General features: G+C 38.5%; 2 protein-coding genes across 4 annotated transcripts in view; both read left to right on the forward strand.

The window, feature by feature from the left end:
• The window catches only part of LOC109825116 (pyrophosphate-energized membrane proton pump 2), a 13,117-nt gene extending 9,113 nt beyond the window's left edge, over positions 1–4,004 (forward strand). The window contains exons 9-15 of the mRNA XM_020391850.1: positions 694–881; positions 999–1,436; positions 1,753–1,917; positions 2,003–2,158; positions 2,268–2,379; positions 2,468–2,687; positions 3,634–4,004. Of these exons, the coding sequence (XP_020247439.1) occupies positions 694–881; positions 999–1,436; positions 1,753–1,917; positions 2,003–2,158; positions 2,268–2,379; positions 2,468–2,687; positions 3,634–3,733 (1,379 nt within the window). The 3' untranslated portion in view covers positions 3,734–4,004. The remainder of the gene's footprint in view (positions 1–693; positions 882–998; positions 1,437–1,752; positions 1,918–2,002; positions 2,159–2,267; positions 2,380–2,467; positions 2,688–3,633) is intronic.
• The window catches only part of LOC109824961, a 23,895-nt gene continuing 12,956 nt past the window's right edge, over positions 8,399–19,337 (forward strand). For all 3 annotated transcript variants that reach the window (XR_002242859.1, XR_002242860.1, XM_020391603.1), the window contains exons 1-4: positions 8,399–8,554; positions 9,236–9,433; positions 11,185–11,268; positions 18,790–18,849. Coding sequence is in view for 1 of the 3 variants with exons in the window: in XM_020391603.1 (XP_020247192.1) it covers positions 8,507–8,554; positions 9,236–9,433; positions 11,185–11,268; positions 18,790–18,849 (390 nt within the window). In the remaining 2 variants the exon portion in view is untranslated. The remainder of the gene's footprint in view (positions 8,555–9,235; positions 9,434–11,184; positions 11,269–18,789; positions 18,850–19,337) is intronic.

Consider the following 19,337-nt stretch of genomic DNA (forward strand, 5'->3'; position numbering starts at 1 on the left):
AATTATTTTCCATAAGCTTATCCTAACCATGCACTGGACTCAGCTCATTCTTATTCATTATGCATGTGAATGCTGTAACTTTACCACCTGATGAATACTGATTCTTGATACTCTTACAGATATTGATGTTGGGAAACCAAAAAGGTTAAACATCTTTTGTTGGTACTATTAATTGCCGGTTGTATCTCAAAACATGCTAGCAGCTTTATGGTATTAAAACATGCTAGCAGCTTCAACCCTCTTCTGGATAGTCTAGGAAAAATATGACGAAAGTTTTGTGATTAAGCAGCATAACAAACTATACAACAGATTTCTCTACCTGTCAACTAGCCTGCCTTTTTTTGAGGGCTCCTTTTCTTTAACAGCTTTGTTGTTCAGGAGTTATTATTGAAACTGACAACGTCACTTTCAGGTTTTCAGCTTGATATAGAGCTTCACTAAGCCTTCTTAGCTTGTTCAGTGATTAAGCAGTTGCCACCTCTATAAGTTTTTTGTTTCAGATTTAATCTGACAGCACCTAATGCTATGTTCCCTGTTTTACATTACTCTATAAGTTTGAATTGTTATGGTACTGTAGTCCTCAATCCGATAAGAGAATGTTGTGTGTTTAAATTTGGCAAATCATTGTATCATCTGTTCATTGATGTTATTTCTATCAGTATCAGGCTAATGCTTAATATCATCTTATTGCAGATCCTTCCGGGTTTATCCTATTTCCTCTTGTTGTCCACTCTTTTGACTTAGTGGTATCATCTGTGGGCATACTCTCAATCAGGGGAACACGTGACACTGGAGCTAAGGTTCCTATAGAAGACCCCATGGTGATACTCCAGAAAGGCTATTCAGTTACAATAGTCTTAGCTGTTGTAACTTTCGGCCTGGTAAGTATTATTCGTTTTTCATTTAGAGGGTAAATGTTAATCTGAATATGCAGTGTATCCTCTACCTTATTCCCTTTTCTTGTCATTTTGATATTTTTGATGGGATAATTTTGGCAGTCAACTCGATGGTTACTTTACACTGAACAAGCTCCTACAGCATGGTTGAACTTTGCCTTATGCGGCTTGGTAGGAATCATTACAGCATACTTGTTTGTCTGGATCACCAAGTATTACACAGATTATAAGCACGAGCCTGTCCGTCTGCTAGCTCTTTCAAGTTCTACAGGACATGGAACTAATATTATTGCAGGCATAAGCTTAGGTTTGGAGTCAACAGCTCTGCCTGTTCTTGTGATTAGTGTAGCGATCATCTCAGCTTTCTGGCTGGGACGTACCTCAGGCCTGGTGGATGAAACTGGGAGTCCTACTGGTGGTCTATTTGGAACAGCTGTAGCAACAATGGGGATGCTCAGTACAGCAGCTTATGTGCTCACTATGGATATGTTTGGACCAATAGCTGACAATGCAGGTGGAATTGTTGAGATGAGTCAGCAGGTACCATGCTTATTTAATCCTATGGCTTCTGAAAGTCTTGAGTTTCTGTTTCCCGTGGACAAATAATTTTTACACCTAAATGGCCTGATAAAAGAAAACTATCAAACCCCTGAGAAAAGGACAACGAGAAACCTTTTTCCTTGGCATTTTAGAATATTTTTTAGCATTCAATGAATTATACCCCATTCTCATGATGTTACTAGAAAATCTTTCAGTCAGTCAAAGAGTTCGTTGTTTGCTTGATATCTCTTTAGTTGTGACTCGAAGCCCTTCCTACAGTTCTTTTCGAATGACTAGCCAACTTAAATTCATGCAGCCTGAAAGTGTTCGGGAAATCACAGATGTCCTGGATGCTGTTGGTAACACAACAAAAGCTACTACTAAAGGATTTGCTATTGGCTCTGCAGCCCTTGCTTCTTTTCTCCTTTTTAGTGCTTATATGGATGAAGTGGCTTCATTTGCTCAACTCCCTTTTAAAGAGGTATCATGAGTGCTTGGAACTTCTATGCTTGCCGCTGTCCATTTTACCATCCTTTTCTGATGTCTGTCATTTTGTGGACATGAAGGTTGACATAGCGATCCCAGAGATTTTTGTTGGAGGGCTGCTGGGTTCTATGCTTATTTTTTTGTTTAGTGCTTGGGCTTGTTCGGCTGTTGGCAGAACTGCTCAGGAAGTTGTCAATGAAGTTAGGAGACAGTTTATTGAGAGGCCAGGTATAATGGTAAGTGTCTGAGCAACAACTTTGATACTCTACCTGGCCCCTTATTTTGATAATTCTAGTCATGATTGGAAACCAAAATCATGTATAAACAATCTGTTAATCATCTCAGGATTACAAAGAGAAACCAGATTATGGTCGTTGTGTCTCCATAGTGGCATCTGCATCCTTGCGAGAAATGATAAAACCTGGTGCTTTAGCAATTATTTCGCCAATTTTAATCGGTGTGTCTTCATCTTATATACTATACTAAATTGCACGCGATATTTGTATACAATGTTTATCTGATGACGGTGATGATGTGGTTATCAGGATTCCTTTTCCGGTTATTGGGTCAAGCCACAGGCCAACAACTTCTTGGAGCCAAAGTTGTGGCATCAATGCTAATGTTTGCTACAGTTACTGGCATCCTTATGGCCCTCTTCCTAAATACTTCTGGAGGAGCCTGGGATAATGCTAAAAAGTACATTGAAACTGGTGCTCTGGGAGGCAAAGGAAGTGAGTGCCATAAAGCAGCAGTAACCGGAGATACGTAAGTTTGCGCTTCTTTGTTATGTACAATTTTATGTTATAGTATTGCTCAAGATAAATCTGTGTTGTACATATAGGAAAGTAAATAAACTTTTTTTTTTTTTTTTTTTTTTTGAATTGGCCTCATCATTTTCTTCCGGGATGTCTTCTGAAACATGGAATACATTTCACCTAATTTGCTCGTATTTTCTTTATTTTTGGTCTCGATTCAAGTATTTCTCGTCTGCTTCACCTTTCCTAAACGAAAAAACTTGAGTATTTTTCTATTCCTGTGATATTATCATGATTTTGCTTAAGTTGCTACCTTCAAGACCTTTAAACCTATTGTTTCATCACAACAGTAAATTCTTGGGGAAAAAAGACAAAACATTAACAAGCAATCTACCTCTGGCTGGAAGATATTAATGTTTAGCGTGCATTGGGCATTGCTTCTTCTTATCTCACAGACCTTTCTAGGGATAGTACACTTCTCTGTAACTTCCTTTGGTTTAATGTGTTTAGCAATTTTGAAGGTCAAAGGGCTTATCAAGGTAAGTGTGCGCTTTAGAGAGTAGTAGTGTTTTAGCTGGTAAACAAGATCATACTAATAAAAAAAATACTTGATCTTAAATGAGATCATACTGGAGTTGGTTGGATTTTAGGGAGCAAGGGAAGGAAGTAGAGTGGTAGGGAGATGGTGTTTCAGCTGGCGTTTCTTTGTAAGCATACAAAAAGAACCATACACATTCTATATACACCGATACATTGTTACACATCAGCCACCGAACACTTGTAGCCTTTCCTAATAAGATCCAAGGATTATCATCCTTTTCGTCGGTGCCTTTGAAATCCTATTCAGGCAGTTAAATCCATTAAAAGTTTATTTTTAAATTTGTCAATGTGTTAAAACATTTTGTCAGATGTGTTAACGAGACTTCTTTTTTACTTTTTTTTCTTATGATCTGCAGGGTTGGAGATCCATTCAAAGACACAGCAGGGCCTTCCCTCCATGTTCTTATAAAGATGCTCGCCACCATTACGCTGGTCATGGCTCCCATCTTTCTGTGAAAAATCTATTGTATATGTTTGATCTTGACTGAACCAGAAGTATACGTCCATATACCTGTTACTTGTAAATGCAAGTTTCTTAGTGGCGGTAGTTACATGTGGAGTGATTGTTGCTGGATTTTTGTGTCCCGAGGAGATTCAGTTCGGCGTGACCCCTTCTCTCGAGTGATGTAATCATTAGATCTTTCCGGGAAAAAAATGAGTACTGATTGTACATATAAATGAATCAATTGGAGAATGCAGAAGGTTTTGGCATATGCTCTCTTGTATATAGTGCTTTTGTCACCAGAAAACATGGTTCTGCGAAAAGCAGAAGCAATAATATTTTGTAAGGGACCGACTGTTGTTTTTTTTTTGTTGTGAAATTAATCACGAGGGTGATTATGGCCAAAGCTGTGAGTATTTGAGATGTAATCCAATTCCAGTCATAATCAGAGGCGCCGCTGGGGCGGAATTTCCGGTTCCGCAGAACAGGGCCCCCCGCTTGGAGGGGCCCCATAATCACCAACCGACGCTCCGGCGGCATCTTTCTCACCTCCGGCCATAATTCTAGGGTTAAGAGTGAGGGTTTTAGTTCCCAAGCTTGATATCAAATTTTTCCATCGTCTCGTCTCCCAATCTCTTTACCTCTTGAAAGCGGAAGCAAAACAAGCTCTGGATCCACGGAAAGAAGCCTACTTTGGGTTCCTCATCATTCGAAAGCTCTTTTCTTCTCCTTTTCACTACTCATCCCCCTAATTCCCCACAATCCAATCTTTATTGCTCCCAGAGAACTCCAGCAGCACCCAGGGATGAATCAGAAGAATCCCACGTCGAAACTTCCTCCTATGTGCCTCTCCTTCAACAATGCACCGCGCTCGGGTCGCTTCCGATGGCTCAATCCCTCCATGCCCACATTCTCAAAACTGGAACCTATCGAGATGTATTCATTTCAACTTCACTCATCAATGCATATATGAAGTGTGGCGCCGACATCCATGCGCGCAAATTGTTTGATGAAATTCCCGAAAGAAATGTTGTCACTTGGACCTCTCTGATCACTGGCTATGTTCGTAATTCGAAACCTGAATCTAGTATTGAGTTGTTCGTTGAATTGTTACAAACAGGGTGTTACCCTACTAATTACACTCTTGGATCGGTTTTGAGTGCTTGTTCTTCGCTTTGCGAGATTGATTTTGGCAAACAGATTCATGGGTATCTAGTGAAGTATGGGCTTGAGTTGGATACTAGCATTGGGAATTCTTTGTGTGGCTTGTACTCAAAATGTGGAAGGTTGGCAGCTAAGGCTTTTCAGAGGATTGAGGATAAGAATGTGATTTCTTGGACGACAATTGTGTTGGCTTGTGGGGATAATGATAATGCTGAGTTGGGCTTGAGGATGTTTGCAGATATGTTGGTGGAGAATGTGCAACCAAATGAGTTCACTTTGACAAGTGCGATGAGCCTATGTTGTGTGGCGCCTGACCTTTGTCTAGGGAAGCAGGTATATTCTTGATTTCTAAGAATTTATTTCAATGATTTAGTAGGCTATGAAGAGAGGTTAAATAAAGGTGCATGGGTTGAATGTAGTTCATGTTCATTTTAGCATGCAACTATCAAGTAGGATTGACATACACACAATATGAGACTGAACAAGATAACTAGTGAAAATCTGATAACACCTCTAATTAAGAGGCCCCAATTGAAATTTAGAACCGGGCCCCCAAATTGTCAGCCACGCCTCTGGTCATAATAAGTTTGAAAGCAAAAGCACCGTATGGTATAATGAAGTTATACCAGACCCCCATATCATTAAGGGTGAGAAGGTGTGATGCTGGGACTTGAAGCATACTTGAGATTCCAGTGCCTCGATCGTGTCAAAACTAGAAGGCTGGGCTCAATAAGCTCCCAGGATGTTTAGCATCTGAAAAATCCTGGGTATGGCTTCAACCGGAAACAAAATGCTGCATGATCATCAAAGCCTACTGAAATTCCTTCGCTAAGATCCTCATGCTTGAAAGAACCTGTGGAGACTGTTTGTAAAAATAAAAAAAGGAGACAGAATTTCTGAGGCGTGAAAATACTTCCCTTAAAAAAAATGTTTGTACCCTTTGGTAATTCAAGTTTGATTCAAGTTCATGCAAATTTTCTTCCCAGTAGACAACAGAAAATAAAAAATTCCTGAAAGCAAATCTGGAACTTTCTACCAATTCTTCGTGAAACAAGTTTGTAGGATTGCGGGTTTTTTGAGAGAAATTTTTTACTGAAGGTAAAATGAATATTATTGGTCCAATAAGAACTGCAAAATTAACCAGGCGTAAAAGAAAAAAAAGAAAACTACAAGACAGCCAGGTTTACACCGATCACGCTTTTTACTACAAGAAGAAATCAAGAAAGTTTCTCAAGTACTTTTATTGATAAAACAAGTAAATTGCCATTATTTAGCTTTATATGATTCAAACTCAACCCAAGGGTTCAGAGTTGGAAAATCCGTTTGTAAAACAGGTATCCAACAAAAAAAAAGTCATGTTTTGACAGCGGGTGGCAGGGCGCTGGAGGGTCAATAATTCAAATATAAAGATATGATAGGTGATATTTGAAATATATGACAATGATTAAGATTAAATCAACATGATTAAGGTCCCTTTTAACCCAAGACTGATAAAAGATTAGAATGGAATAGTGAAATCAATGGGTTACTTGCGTAATGAGTCCAGAGCGAAAAAAGGAAGAAAAAAAAAAAGCAAAGTTTGACATCTTGATCAAAAAGTTACATGCATGAACCTTTTCCATGCAAGTAGTATACCACAAAAGCAACATATCCAATTGTATACACCTTTTTTTTATTACTAAATTAAGATAAGATAAGGTGCATATCTTCTAATTAACTTTCAGCTGTCTACGATTCCACCCAAAAGAGCATAAAAAGGGTTCTTATTTATAAACCCACAATTTAATCATAATTTATTTCTAAACCAGAAATACAATATTAATAAGGGGAAATTTAAAAAAAAAGCATTTGCATAATTTTTATGAGAAAAATCGATTTCTTTGTGTTTTAATTGGCAAAATTATCTTCTTTTCGGTCACGTCATCACGGCTAGCCAAAAAGAGGTTGATTTTACTAAATATAATCTTTAAAATACAAGGGAGTATAGATTTAGAGGTCGTCAATTAAGAATTAACTACTTCTATGTGGCCCCATTTACACGTAAAGATTAAATTAGCCGGTAATTAGTGATTGTTAAATATACATGACTATTAGTGTTATGTATTTCAAATGTTGTATTTTGCAAAATTGACCTTTTTTAAGTCAGCCATGATGATATGACCATAAAAGGTCGATTTTGCTAATTAAAACACAAAGAGGTTGATTTTTCTCATACAAATTACAAAAAGGATCTTGTTTATTATTGAACATGAGGTTTATCTGTGGATTGTAGTGGTGTTAGGGTCCTCAAACTTCCTCAGATGACTAGTTCTGGAGCCTGACGTTCTCTCATGCACATGAAAAGCTCGTGAGAGGCCAGAGTTGGGTTCTCTGGTTGTTCCTCCGACGATCAAGTTAGTGTTTGAACATGAGCGGGGGAATGAGAGGTGAGTGATGAAAAGTTGCTCAGAATTGCAGGGAAAACGGAGAGGTTACCTTAGGCAACACAACTTCCTTTTATAGTAGATCGGAAGGGAAGATAGGTAAACTCTGGCTGAGTCTAGACAAACAATTGAATAGGCAGATACCTTTACAGGTGTCAGCCGCTGAAGAAGGTGAGTCATCCAGACATTTAATGTGAGGGAAAAAACAAGTGCTCAGTGCTGACTATGTCTGATGAGTCATAAAAACCATGGGAGCTAGAGCAATGATGACTCTGACAACACATTTAAGGAAAGGGTAGTCGGTTGTCGGCGGGGGGTTCGAGGACACACCACCTCTTTAGTCGTTTGGCTGAAGGCCGACAAACACCGCCTTTTTAGTCGGCTACACATGTTTTCGACTGGAATATCAAGAAGAGTACGGAGGCTTATAGCCTCAATTGGGTGGGTAAGTCGACAAGTACCTCCTTTTTAGTCGGGCGCTCAAATTGTCGGCTGGAATAGTAACCCGACTGCAGGAGCAGCTTGAGTCGTTTGTCTTTGGATACGTCTGATTAGGCGTGGAGCGGAACATGCGTTAGCCTCCCAAGGAAGATTAACACTTAGTTATTTGTAGGCTATCATGAGAGGTTTCTTTTTTTAAAAATTCCTCTATTAATAATTTCGAGTGGGTGGGTAGAAAATAAATAAGAATAAAGGTTTGGGTTTATAAATAAAAACCCAAAAAGCTACAGTCTCTCAAGTAACACGCACCCTAGCACGTGGCGTGCCTCTCCTCTATATAACGACCCTCGTTCCCCCTTTGGATCTTCGTCCATTCGCCATTTCCCCTCAAATTCTCCCCCAAAAAGTTCCCCAGGTTAAAATTTTATCAAAATCGATCTCGATGCGGATTCCTTAATGTAAGAGGCGGAATCGATATCGATCGACCAATGAGAGGACCGCGATCCCGAGCACCCCCACGTCGGCGCGAAAGCGCGCCGACGCGCCCGCCGCGGGCTGCTCGCCGACGGTCAGCCTCGTCACTGCCAGCGCAGCTCCAGATGGTGGAGGCGGCCAGAGTGCAGCGGCGTGGCGGGTGGCGCGGCAGGCGACCGAGGAAATGGTCTGGGGAATTTCGAGGAGCGGAGGAGCTGTGGGAAGAGTAGTCGTGATAATTGTGACGGGGAGCAAGGGATTAGGAGTTCTTGGAACGTTGAGCTGATGGCCAACCAGAAGCGGCAGTGGTATCAGATCCAATCCCAAGCAAAGGTTCTGTTCTTGGTTTTTGTGGGTTTCCATCAATCTGTTTTCTTGAAAAATTTGGAATCTTTTTGTCCAGATGTTCTCTATGTTTGTTTGCATATTAGAATGTTGTGCTTACATTGGTTTTCAATTGAGAGTAACCCAAATCTGTCATAAATCCGAAAATTGACCGCTCATGTAGTTAATGCGGGACTAAATGGATCCTAAACTTGCTTCCGCTGTCCGGTGCCCATGTGGGTTGTTTGCGAACTAGTGTAGTTATCGTCGAACACTGCAAGTGAGATCCTAGTGTCGTCCGTTTGATTGCAGCAGAGTTTCAAGATTGACAGACGATTGACTGTCAAATTTTGCGACTTATCAAATCAGTTTAGAACAATGATCATTTAGTTTATAGCATCCTTGTAAACACCTCATAGAGGATGCTATTGGTAAATTATCCATTGGTATTTGATGAAACTGCAGATGAGGTACACTTAGTTAGCTTATAGCATATCTTTTGTATAGAGTTCACAGAGGATTCTTCATTCCACTCATTAGTCTTCTTTTTTTCTTCAAGTGATTTACTATTAAATTACATAAGGTGATCCTCATCTGCATTATGAGTGTAAGGCCTTCTGAATATTCTTTTTGAGCAAATGCAGTATGATTATATAGTAACTGACTAACTGGGTTTTCACTTCTGTGCAGGATCATAAACAACATAAGGAACCCACATCGCTATTTGAACACTTCTTTATTGTGGGCCTTTCCTCATATGCGAATGTTGAAGCTGTAGAGGATGCATTTGCAAGGAGAAAGACTTGGGAGTCAGAGGTTGCCAAATCTGAAATCCTAGATCTTAGGAAGATTCAACGCCAAGCACGTATGCCTACTCTGGAACCTCAGGTCTGCTATTGATGCATGTTTTCCAGCACAATCTCAATTTTACTTCTATAGCTTATTATTAGCTCATTGAAATGATTGTTTATCACACTGCAATGACAAATTTGTGGTTGGATATTGACACGAATATTATGGATTAGCGCTCACTAGATTTACTGTTTCTTGAAAGAATGATATTGACACAAATATTATGGACTTGTGACGATGCCAATGATAGTCCAAATATTTTATTGATAATTGGCATAGTGATGCTTTCTTCAGCTAAGAGGTTTTAATGTGGAGGAACATAATAGCGGCATAATAATGGCAATAATGGAAGACACGGTACTACAGTTCATAATGTCGCAAAACATGATATGGCTTCCTTGCATTTGTTTCAGTCTTCTGCTTTTCTTGTCGAATTTATTTGTTGATAATCATTTTGTGTGTTCCTGAGGCTCATAATTTTCTCAATTTCTTTTGGTAGAGGTGGGGATGAGGTTTTGTATCAGTGGGTATGCCCTTTTCGGATTAGTGGTCTCTTTCACGACCATGGGTAATAAATCTAACCATTAAGAATGAGATGGATGACATGCTGAATCACATGATGAAGGAAAAAGTGCATTATGATAAGTAAAATGATATGTGTTAAGTTAAATATTGGGTATTGGGTTAATGGGCTGTTACCCGTTAACCTTAACCCTATTTGTATGGCTATATATATCTCTTTTGTTATTCTCAATAAACTATTAGGGTTTTCTCTATTTTCTACAATATGAATTATATGTATGAACAGTAGGTGCATATGCTAAACAAGAATTTCCAGATAGAGGGAGGGAAAACTAGATAAAATTAGTGATGAATAGGTAAACAGGGAACCATAACAAGCATGATGAATTGCATGATAAAGGAAGCCAAATTAGTGATGAATAACTGTGCAACAACTGTAATGAGATAAATATTATTAAGTTATAAAATTTAAAGAGAAACCATATAAATTTCTCAAAATAGTCAATTTTTTCCAAAATATCATTATGTGAGCAGTGGAGTTATATTTATGCTTAAACTTCAGAATATATGGTTATTTTCTACTGGAATAACGTGAAATAGGTAAACCAACGGGGATAACAAACATCAGGACAAACTACAAAGGAACTGATCCAAAGATCAAGTTAACCTAACCAGAAGATATACAAAGTTCTAATATACAGAAGAAGATGAAATTAAACTATGCAGTGGAAGAAAGAAATAGAGACCCCTATTTATTCATTACAGCTTAAAAAGTACGTTTCTTTCTTCTCAGTGTCTCCTTTAGATTTTCAAGCTTCTAATTGTCAGTTGCATATCCATAATTGTTCCTTAGATGAAGGCTTTAATGAGGTTATTCATACTAGTATTACTCCAAATTGAATACGTGAACAAGGAAGCTTTTACGATGGTTGAGTGCTACATATGACTAATATGATCATTACCTACGATTTCTTGTTTTTTTGTAGGACATAGACTTATAGTTTGAAATTATCCATTACTATTTTGTTATCCTGTCTAGATTCCTTATGTTCTTAAAACTGAGTTTTTTAATGTATCTGTAGTTTCTGATGCCAAATCAGTCTTTTTGAAGATGGTTCACTCGTAGTTTAATTGTCTGATTCATATATGGTATCTAGATCAGTTGGCTTGATCCTTAATGTTAATTTTTCGCCGATTGTTTGTTATTTGGTTTCCTTCATTTCCCGCTTGCAATTTCCAAGCTGATATTTCGTCTTGCTCAACAGATCCTTTTCAAGTACCCTCCTGGAAAGCAAGTGGCAATGAGGGAGAGTGATGTACCTATTTTTTGCTTCCCTGAAGGTGTTAAGGTTCAGTTCATCTCATTCTTATATTGATATTCTTCATGTTGGTACCTTTGCTATCTAATTTGAAAGTATGAGTAGAAAAGAGACATGTGTATATGTTTTTATTGTAATTGAGTTGTGCATGTTCTAAGTTGCGAGTCCTTTTCTTTGACACACTTGTAGCATTTACTTCTCTTAATCAAATCTTTCTCACCAATAACCTCCGTGACTTTGGATTTTGATGCTATTTCCCCAATGAATACCCTCTTTCTCCTTCTCCTCGGATAGGATTCTCTGAAATCTTGGTCTTTCCATCCTTTCCCTCTGAGATTCATTTAGTGGGGTCTATATGATCATCATCACCAATCTTTTATTTATCCTGTTCAGTGTGTTTGGGAATGACTTTGGGAAGGGGAAAGAAGGGGAAAAGTTCCCCTTCCTTCCCTTCCCCTTCACCCTAATTTGGGGTGTAAGATTTTGGCTCAAATTTCCCTCCTATTCCCCTCCTCTACCCTCCTAAATGGAACTCTCAAACAAGGTTAAAATTAGATTTCTCTTCCCCTCCCCCTTTTTACCCTCCATCCAAACAAGCTAGTTGTCTTCTCTTTCTTGCCAAAACAGAAGGATTCTTCCTTTGGTTAGGCCAATAAACAATCTTGTGCCTTCGTAACTACTAATGGTTTCTTTTGTTACGTGGACATATATTCCTTGAAATACATAATGCTATGACTAGCCTACCTCCCTGTGCATGATCGAATTATGTGCACTTTGAAACCGCTGTCAAAGACATCAATTTAACACAATTCTCTATTTTTTCCCATACCCCTTCGGTCAAATATACTTGTTCTTCTTCTTCCTTTTTTTTGGTGTGAGGAACCTTGGCTTAGTAATAACCAAGTAAACCCTGGAGCCTAGGGCCCCTCTTTTGTAGTCTAGACCCAGGTGAATAGCATAAGTATTACTGTGGAAATCGGTAGGTTCATGAAATATCTAGCCGTCAATCTCATATATTTGTTAAGAGGTACTAAACCCCTTTTATATACAATTAGGTCACAATTAGTTAGAGAAAAAATAGGAAACTAACTCCTAATTTACAGCTAGCTACAAATCAACAACTCATTTACAACTAGCTACAAATCATCAACTAATTTATAGTTAGCTACAAATCAACAACTAATTTGCTATACAAGGATTACACAAATTCCTTAAAATAGATTTTCTTAAACTGTAGGAAATAAACATGCTTTTCAACACTCCCCCTCAAGGTGGAGCATGGATATCAATCATGTCCAACATGGATAAATGTTCTTCAAATCTGACTCTTGGTAGACCATTGGTTAAAAAATCAGCAAGTTGTCCTTTGGATGAGATGTAAGGTATACACACAAGCCTTCTTCAACCTTCTCTTTGATAAAATGTCTATCCATATCCACATGCTTAGTACTGTCATGGTGAATTAGATTATGAGCAATACTGATAGTTAACTTGTTGTCACAATACAATAACATAGGATTCTCACTCTGAAGTGATAGCTTGTTCATGATTCGTTTTAACCATAGAAGTTCACATATTGATTGTGCAAGAGCTCGAAGTTCAGCTTCAGCACTACTTCTTGCAACCAATGGTTGTTTTTTTTGCTTCTCTAGGTCATTAGATTACCCCATATGAATGTGCAATACCTAGTGGTAGACCTTCTATCACTGGCTGATCCAGCCCAATCTGCGTCAGTAAATACCTCAATCTTTCTTGAATCATTCTTTTTGAAAAACAACCCCTTTCCTAGGATTCCTTTGAGATATCTCATAATGCGAACTGCTCCAAGATGTTCTTCATATGGCTTGTGCATAAACTGACTGACCATACTAACAACATAGGCAATATCGGGTCGTGTATGGGATAGATAGATAAGACACCCAACCAACATTTGATATCTTCCTTTATCAACAAGAATCTCTCTTTTCTTATATCCCAGCTTTTGGTTCTCTTTAATCGGTGTGTCTGCTGGCTTACTTCCCAGAAAACTTGTTTCTCTGAGCAAATCAATGGTATATTTTCTTTGTGACACATAAATCCTTTTCTTTGATCTTGCAACTTCCATACCGAGAAAATACCTCATGGGTCTAAGGTCATTGATTTCAAACTCTTTGGCTAGAACTTGCTTCATCCTCTCTCATTCGGTTGTGTCATCTCCAGTAAGTAGGATATCATCAACATACACAATTAGAACTGAGATTTTCCCATGTTGAGACTTTCTAAAGAACAAAGTATGATCAACGTGAGCTTGAGTGTAGCCATATCTCTTTACCGTTTTTGAAAAACGATCAAACCAGGATCTTGGAGACTGTTTTAATTCATAGAGGGATTTCTTACCATAAACATCTTCAAAGCCAGGAAGAACATCCATAAATACTTCTTCTGCCAGATCCCCATTTAGGAATGCATTTTTGATGTCAAGTTGGGAAATTTTCCAGTCTTAAGTTTGCAGCAACAGAGAGGACTCGTATAATGTTGAGTTTGCTACCGGGGCAAAGGTTTCTTGATAGTCTACTACATAGTACTCCATAGGATTGTGTGAATCCTTTTACAACCAAGCGAGCTTTGAATCTTTCGATAGAACCATCTGAATTATACTTCACTATAAACACCCACTTGTACCCAACTGTTTTCTTTCCCTTCGGTATTGCTACACACTCCCAAGTTCCATTTTGCTCTAGTGCTTTGATCTCCTCCATAACAGCTGCTCTCCATTCTGGAATGCTCAATGCCTCTTGAATAGACTTAGGAATCACTACATTGGACAGATTAGTAGCAAAGGCTCGATAACATGGAGACAAATTACTACTTAGGAATCACTACATTGGACACATTAGTAGCAAAGGCTCGATAACATGGAGACAAATTACTATAGCACATGTAGTCTGAGATGGGGTGAGAAGTACATGTTCTTTTCCCTTTTCTTAGGGCGATGGGAATATCTAAGTCCTGAATTGGTGTAGGATTACCTGGACTTTCGAAGGGAACATGATCTGTAGGAGAATTCAGGCTTGAAGTATCAAGAACTAGTGGATTTAATGACTGGTTCTGCTTTGGTGTGTGAATTCCTTCATTTCCCTTCCTTTTCCGTCTCTCATAGACAAGTAACTCTGGACTTTGAACCTCTTTCCCAGTTTTTTTAGTTTGTGGAGTGGACTCGAGTGGCACAACAGTGGGTGGTTCCTGAGGAAATGAAATAGAGTGATTTAATGAAGGAACGGAAGTAGGTTGAGGACTAATCGAATCAGGTTGATCTGATGGAGAAGTAACAGGTTGGGAACTTTTGGACCCTGAGGTGATAGGGCTCACAGAGGTAGGAAGTGTATCCCCAAAATTCTAAAAACTCTCTTCTCTTGTCACACTCTCCCCCTGAAGTGAGTTGTTGGTGAAGTAGGGTTGATTCCAAAAAAAAAAATCCATACTAACAAACATTTTTCTAGTTTTCGGATCAAAGCACTTATACCCTTTTTTTGTTGGTGAATAGCCCAAGAAAACACATTTAATGCTCCTTGGATCAAATTTACCCCGGTTATGGGAATGTATATGGACGAATGGGGTGCACCCAAATATCTTAAGTGGTAAATTTGAAATCAGACGATTTTTTGGATAGACACTTTAAAACACTTCTAGAGGAGTCTTGTACCCTAGAACTCGAGTGGGCATTTTATTGATGAGAAATGATGCAATAAGGATAGCTTCGCCCCATAATGATTTAGGCACATTAGTGATAAATATTACTATTAGGGACCTAGCAACTTCAAGTAGATGCTTATTTTTCCGTTCAGCCAACCCATTTTGTTGAGGGGTTTCCACACAACTATTTTGATAAACAATTCCCTCACTTTGAAGAAATTCCCCAAGAACAATTTTAAAGTACTCACCCCCATTGTCTGTTCTAAGAATTTGAATTTGGGTTTGAAACTGAGTTTTGACCATTGAATGAAATTTTTTAAAAACTTGTTCTGTTTCAGATTTTGTTTTTAAGAGATATACCCAACATAGTCTAGTATGATCGTCGATGAAAGTAATAAACCATCTAACACCTGAAAAATTTTTAACTCGTGAGGGGCCCCATATATCACTGTGTATAACTGAGAAAGGTGCTAAATGTTTGTATGATTGAGATGGAAAAGATACACGGTGATGTTTGGAGAGTTGACAAATTTCACATTGAAAGGAAGATGGATCTTTATTATTGAAAAAGGATGGAAACAAAATTTTCAGATACAGAAAGCTGGGGTGGCCGAGTCTATAGTGCCACAACATGACATTATTTTCACATAAAGAAACAGAAAGAGATTTGTAAACTAAATTTTGTCTACTTAGAGTCTTATCTAGATAATAAAGTCCTCCACATTCTTTAGCATTGCCAATCATCTTCCTCGAAGCCAGTTCCTGAAATTGACATGAAAAAGAGCTAAACTTAGCAACACAGTTTTGATCATGGGTGAGTTTGCTAATGGATAAAAGGTTGCATGAAATAGAAGGAACATGACGTACAGACTTTAGGACCAGATTTTTTGACAAAATAATTAAACCTTTCCCTGCCACTGTGGCTAACGAACCATTAACATTTTTTACTTTCAAGTTATCAACACAAGGAGTATAAGAGGAGAAGAGTGAGGAACAACCTGTCATATGATCTGAGGCACCAGAATCAATAACCCATGGGGTTCTGTCCTCAGTTAGCACACTGAAAGACCGAGGAAATTTACCTTTCTGAGCGATAGAGGCAGATGAAAGGGAGGTAGAATTCAGGAGTTTCATCAGGTTTTCCAGTTGCTCCTTGTTGAGGGAGACGGACACTTTCTGGTATTGATTCCTCAGAAGCAGTACGAAGAGCTCTGTTCGTCCCTTGGTCCGGTTGTCCGTTTTTCAGATGAGAGGGTTTTCCATGCAGTTTCCATCAAGTTTCACGAGTGTGTCCAGGTTTCTTACAATGGTCGCACTAGGGTCTATTTCCCTTTTTATTTCGAGAGTCATTACCACCATTAGGAAAGGTGAGCCTGTTGCTTCTGGCTGCAAGGGCTGATGATTCTGACTCAGTGACAGGGGCCTCTCGGGTTTCTTTTTCCAGCATAACACTCCTGCTTTCCTCCATGCGGACCTTGGCAAATACCTCACGAGTGGATGGTAGGATTTCACGTCCAAGAATTCTACCACGAACCTCATCAAGTTCATTGTTCAGGCCAGCCAAGAATGCGAAAACGCGATCCTTCTCAATCATTTTTTTGAAGATGTCACTGTCTTGTGGACAGTGCCATTCATAGTCTTAAAATAAATCCAGCTCCTGCCATAAGGTTCCGAGTGTATTGTAGTATTGTAACACACTCAGATTGCCCTGTTTCATGCTGCGGATCCGTGTGGCAATTTTATAGACCTGGGCAGAATTTCCCAGATCAGAAAAAGTCTCCTTTTTAGCTTCCCAGATTTCTTGAGTAGTGACAAGGGACATATAAGTTTTGCTGATCGTTGGCTCCATCGAATTGATTAGCCATGACATGATCAAGGCATTCTTAGATTCCCAGGTCTCAATGGATTCAAGACCTTTTGGTTTCTGTGTAGCTTCTGTCAGAAAACTAGTTTTTCCACGACCCCGGATGAATAACTTGACCGACTGGGACCATTGGAGATAATTTTCTCCATTGAGTTTGTGAGTAGTGATTGGTTGAGAAGAAAGATTGTCTTCAGGAGTATTTGACAGAAGAGAAAGTTTCGAAGATGATTTCGCTGATCCAGAATCGAGTGACCGATCACCTACACTGGATGTGTCGGACATGGTGGCTATTTAAATTTTTTCGGTGATCAGATGTTTGCTCTGATACCATGTGGAAATCGGTAGGTTCATGAAAACACTAGCCGTCAATCTCATATATTTGTTAAGAGGTACCAAACCCCTTTTATATACAATTAGGTTACAATTAGTTAGAGAAAAAATTAGGAAACTAACTCCTAATTTACAGCTAGCTACAAATCAACAACTAATTTACTACAATTCAACAACTAATTTACATCTAGCTACAGGATTGAGATCCTCTACTAATAAGGAGGTTCCTAATATCTCCTAATGGGATCTTGGCCTTTTATTTATCAATCAAAGGCCAAGATATTCTCATGAGCAAAAATAGGGGGAGGATAAGGATGAGATCTTGGCCTTTGATTGATAAATCAAAGGCTAACATATATTTATTAGGAGATATTAGGAACACTATTTATTAGTAGAGGATCCCAATATCTAGCTACAAATCAGAAACTAATTTACAGTTAGCTACAAATCAGCAACTAATTTACAGTTAGCTACAAATCAGCAACTAATTTTCTATACAAGGATTACACAAATTCCCTATAATAGATTTTCCTAAACTGTAGGAAATAAACATGCTTTTCAACAATTACACTGCCTAAAAATTAGAAATTGAGGATAGACATGCCATAGATACGGATCGACCCTTGGCCCAAAGCGCCAACCACAAGCCCACTTGTAGGGGTACACTTGTTCACAACAAGCTCTACACAATATGTTGCAAAAGCCGATCTTTTGGCCCTGGCAGTGCGTCATCCATGTATCAAGGTGTAATGGTTTATCAATCTGGCTATCATCTTGAGAAATAATTCTGCATGAGATGAAAACAGGTAGGGGTATCTCTTAAGTACCAAATTTCTATTCCGTCTTTTCTACCTGACCAATGTCCACCAAATAGCCAGTTTAAGGATCTTGTTGACATTTTTCTTTTTTCAAAGCATTTAAAGGCTATAATATGAATTGGAGAAGGGTTTTCATGGGGCATGTAATCTATTGTTGTTAGCCAATTGTTTTGGTTCTCATACTTAGTTTTCTATTGCCAGGGACATATTCAACCTGCAACTAGGTTATTATACATATGGCTCCTCTCATAACCCTATCCCTGTTGTTGTTCCACTTTCAGGCTGTAATTAGTAACGACTAAACTGGATCCTTTTTTTTTCTTGTCTCTACCCCTGGATACAGTTACCTATAACTCATGTTTGTTTTATATGAAGCGAAAAAAATCTCCCTTTTGGTTTCATCAACCCTACAGTTCTTAGTAAGATATGCACCTTTTTTTCCTGCTAAAATCTACTCGGTTTTTAAGTTCAATTTTCATTATTCTCTTCTTAAGTTAAATTTACATATTTTGTCTGTTTTTTTTCTTCCCCTACTGTACCTATTTAAGGGTCCCTAGATGGAACAGTACGATTGTATTTATCACTATCTTTCTGAAGTGCTTTCTGATAAAACATAGCAGTATTATATTTTACTGTTAGATGTACACCACATAAAAACATTTTCTTTCTTGGAGATGCATTTCGGTACCAAAAATGCTGATGATGAATAGACATTTGCAATTCTGTGTTTTAACTTTTTCAACTTTCCTGATGATAATATGGAGTTATTTCTTATTATAATGAAGAGAGACTAATCTTTCATCTCTTGCATTTTGATCTGTTACTGCAAGATTCCCAGCTATAAGTTTGATGAATTGTATGATGCAGGCCCGAATGCTGGAGAGAACTCCATCTATGAGTGATCTGAATGAACTGGTGTTTGGACAGGTATGCCCATTCTTTTCAGACACTTATATTGAGTGGCATGTTATTTTCAAAAACAGCTTCTGAAAGTTTATTCTTCTAGTCCAATAAGGTGTCTATGTTTATTCTTCCAGTCCAGTAAGGTGTCTATGTATCTTGTCAACACCATCATGCAGGGCCATATATTTCTTGATTGTGTCATCTGGAAAGTGGGAATTAAATATGACTTGTGCATATCAACTATATTCTTATACTTGCTCTCTGCCCTTGTGCTGTCATATTGTGTTATTCCTTTTTTCATTCATATAGCGTGTGTGTCCCCCCCCCACCCTTTTTTTAAATGATTGTGTTATGCTTATTGAAAGTAATTGCTTTACGTGCTATATATTCATACCATGTGGACAGTTGATTGTGTGGAGAATGAATGGTGGGTGATAAAACTTTCTTTCTCTTTTTTTTGTGGGGGGGGGGGGGGGGGGGGGGGGGGGGGGGGGGTGAAGGAGAGGAGATTT

This window comes from Asparagus officinalis, chromosome 10 (assembly GCF_001876935.1).
Source record: "Asparagus officinalis chromosome 10, Aspof.V1, whole genome shotgun sequence".
Taxonomy (NCBI): Eukaryota; Viridiplantae; Streptophyta; class Magnoliopsida; order Asparagales; family Asparagaceae; genus Asparagus; species Asparagus officinalis.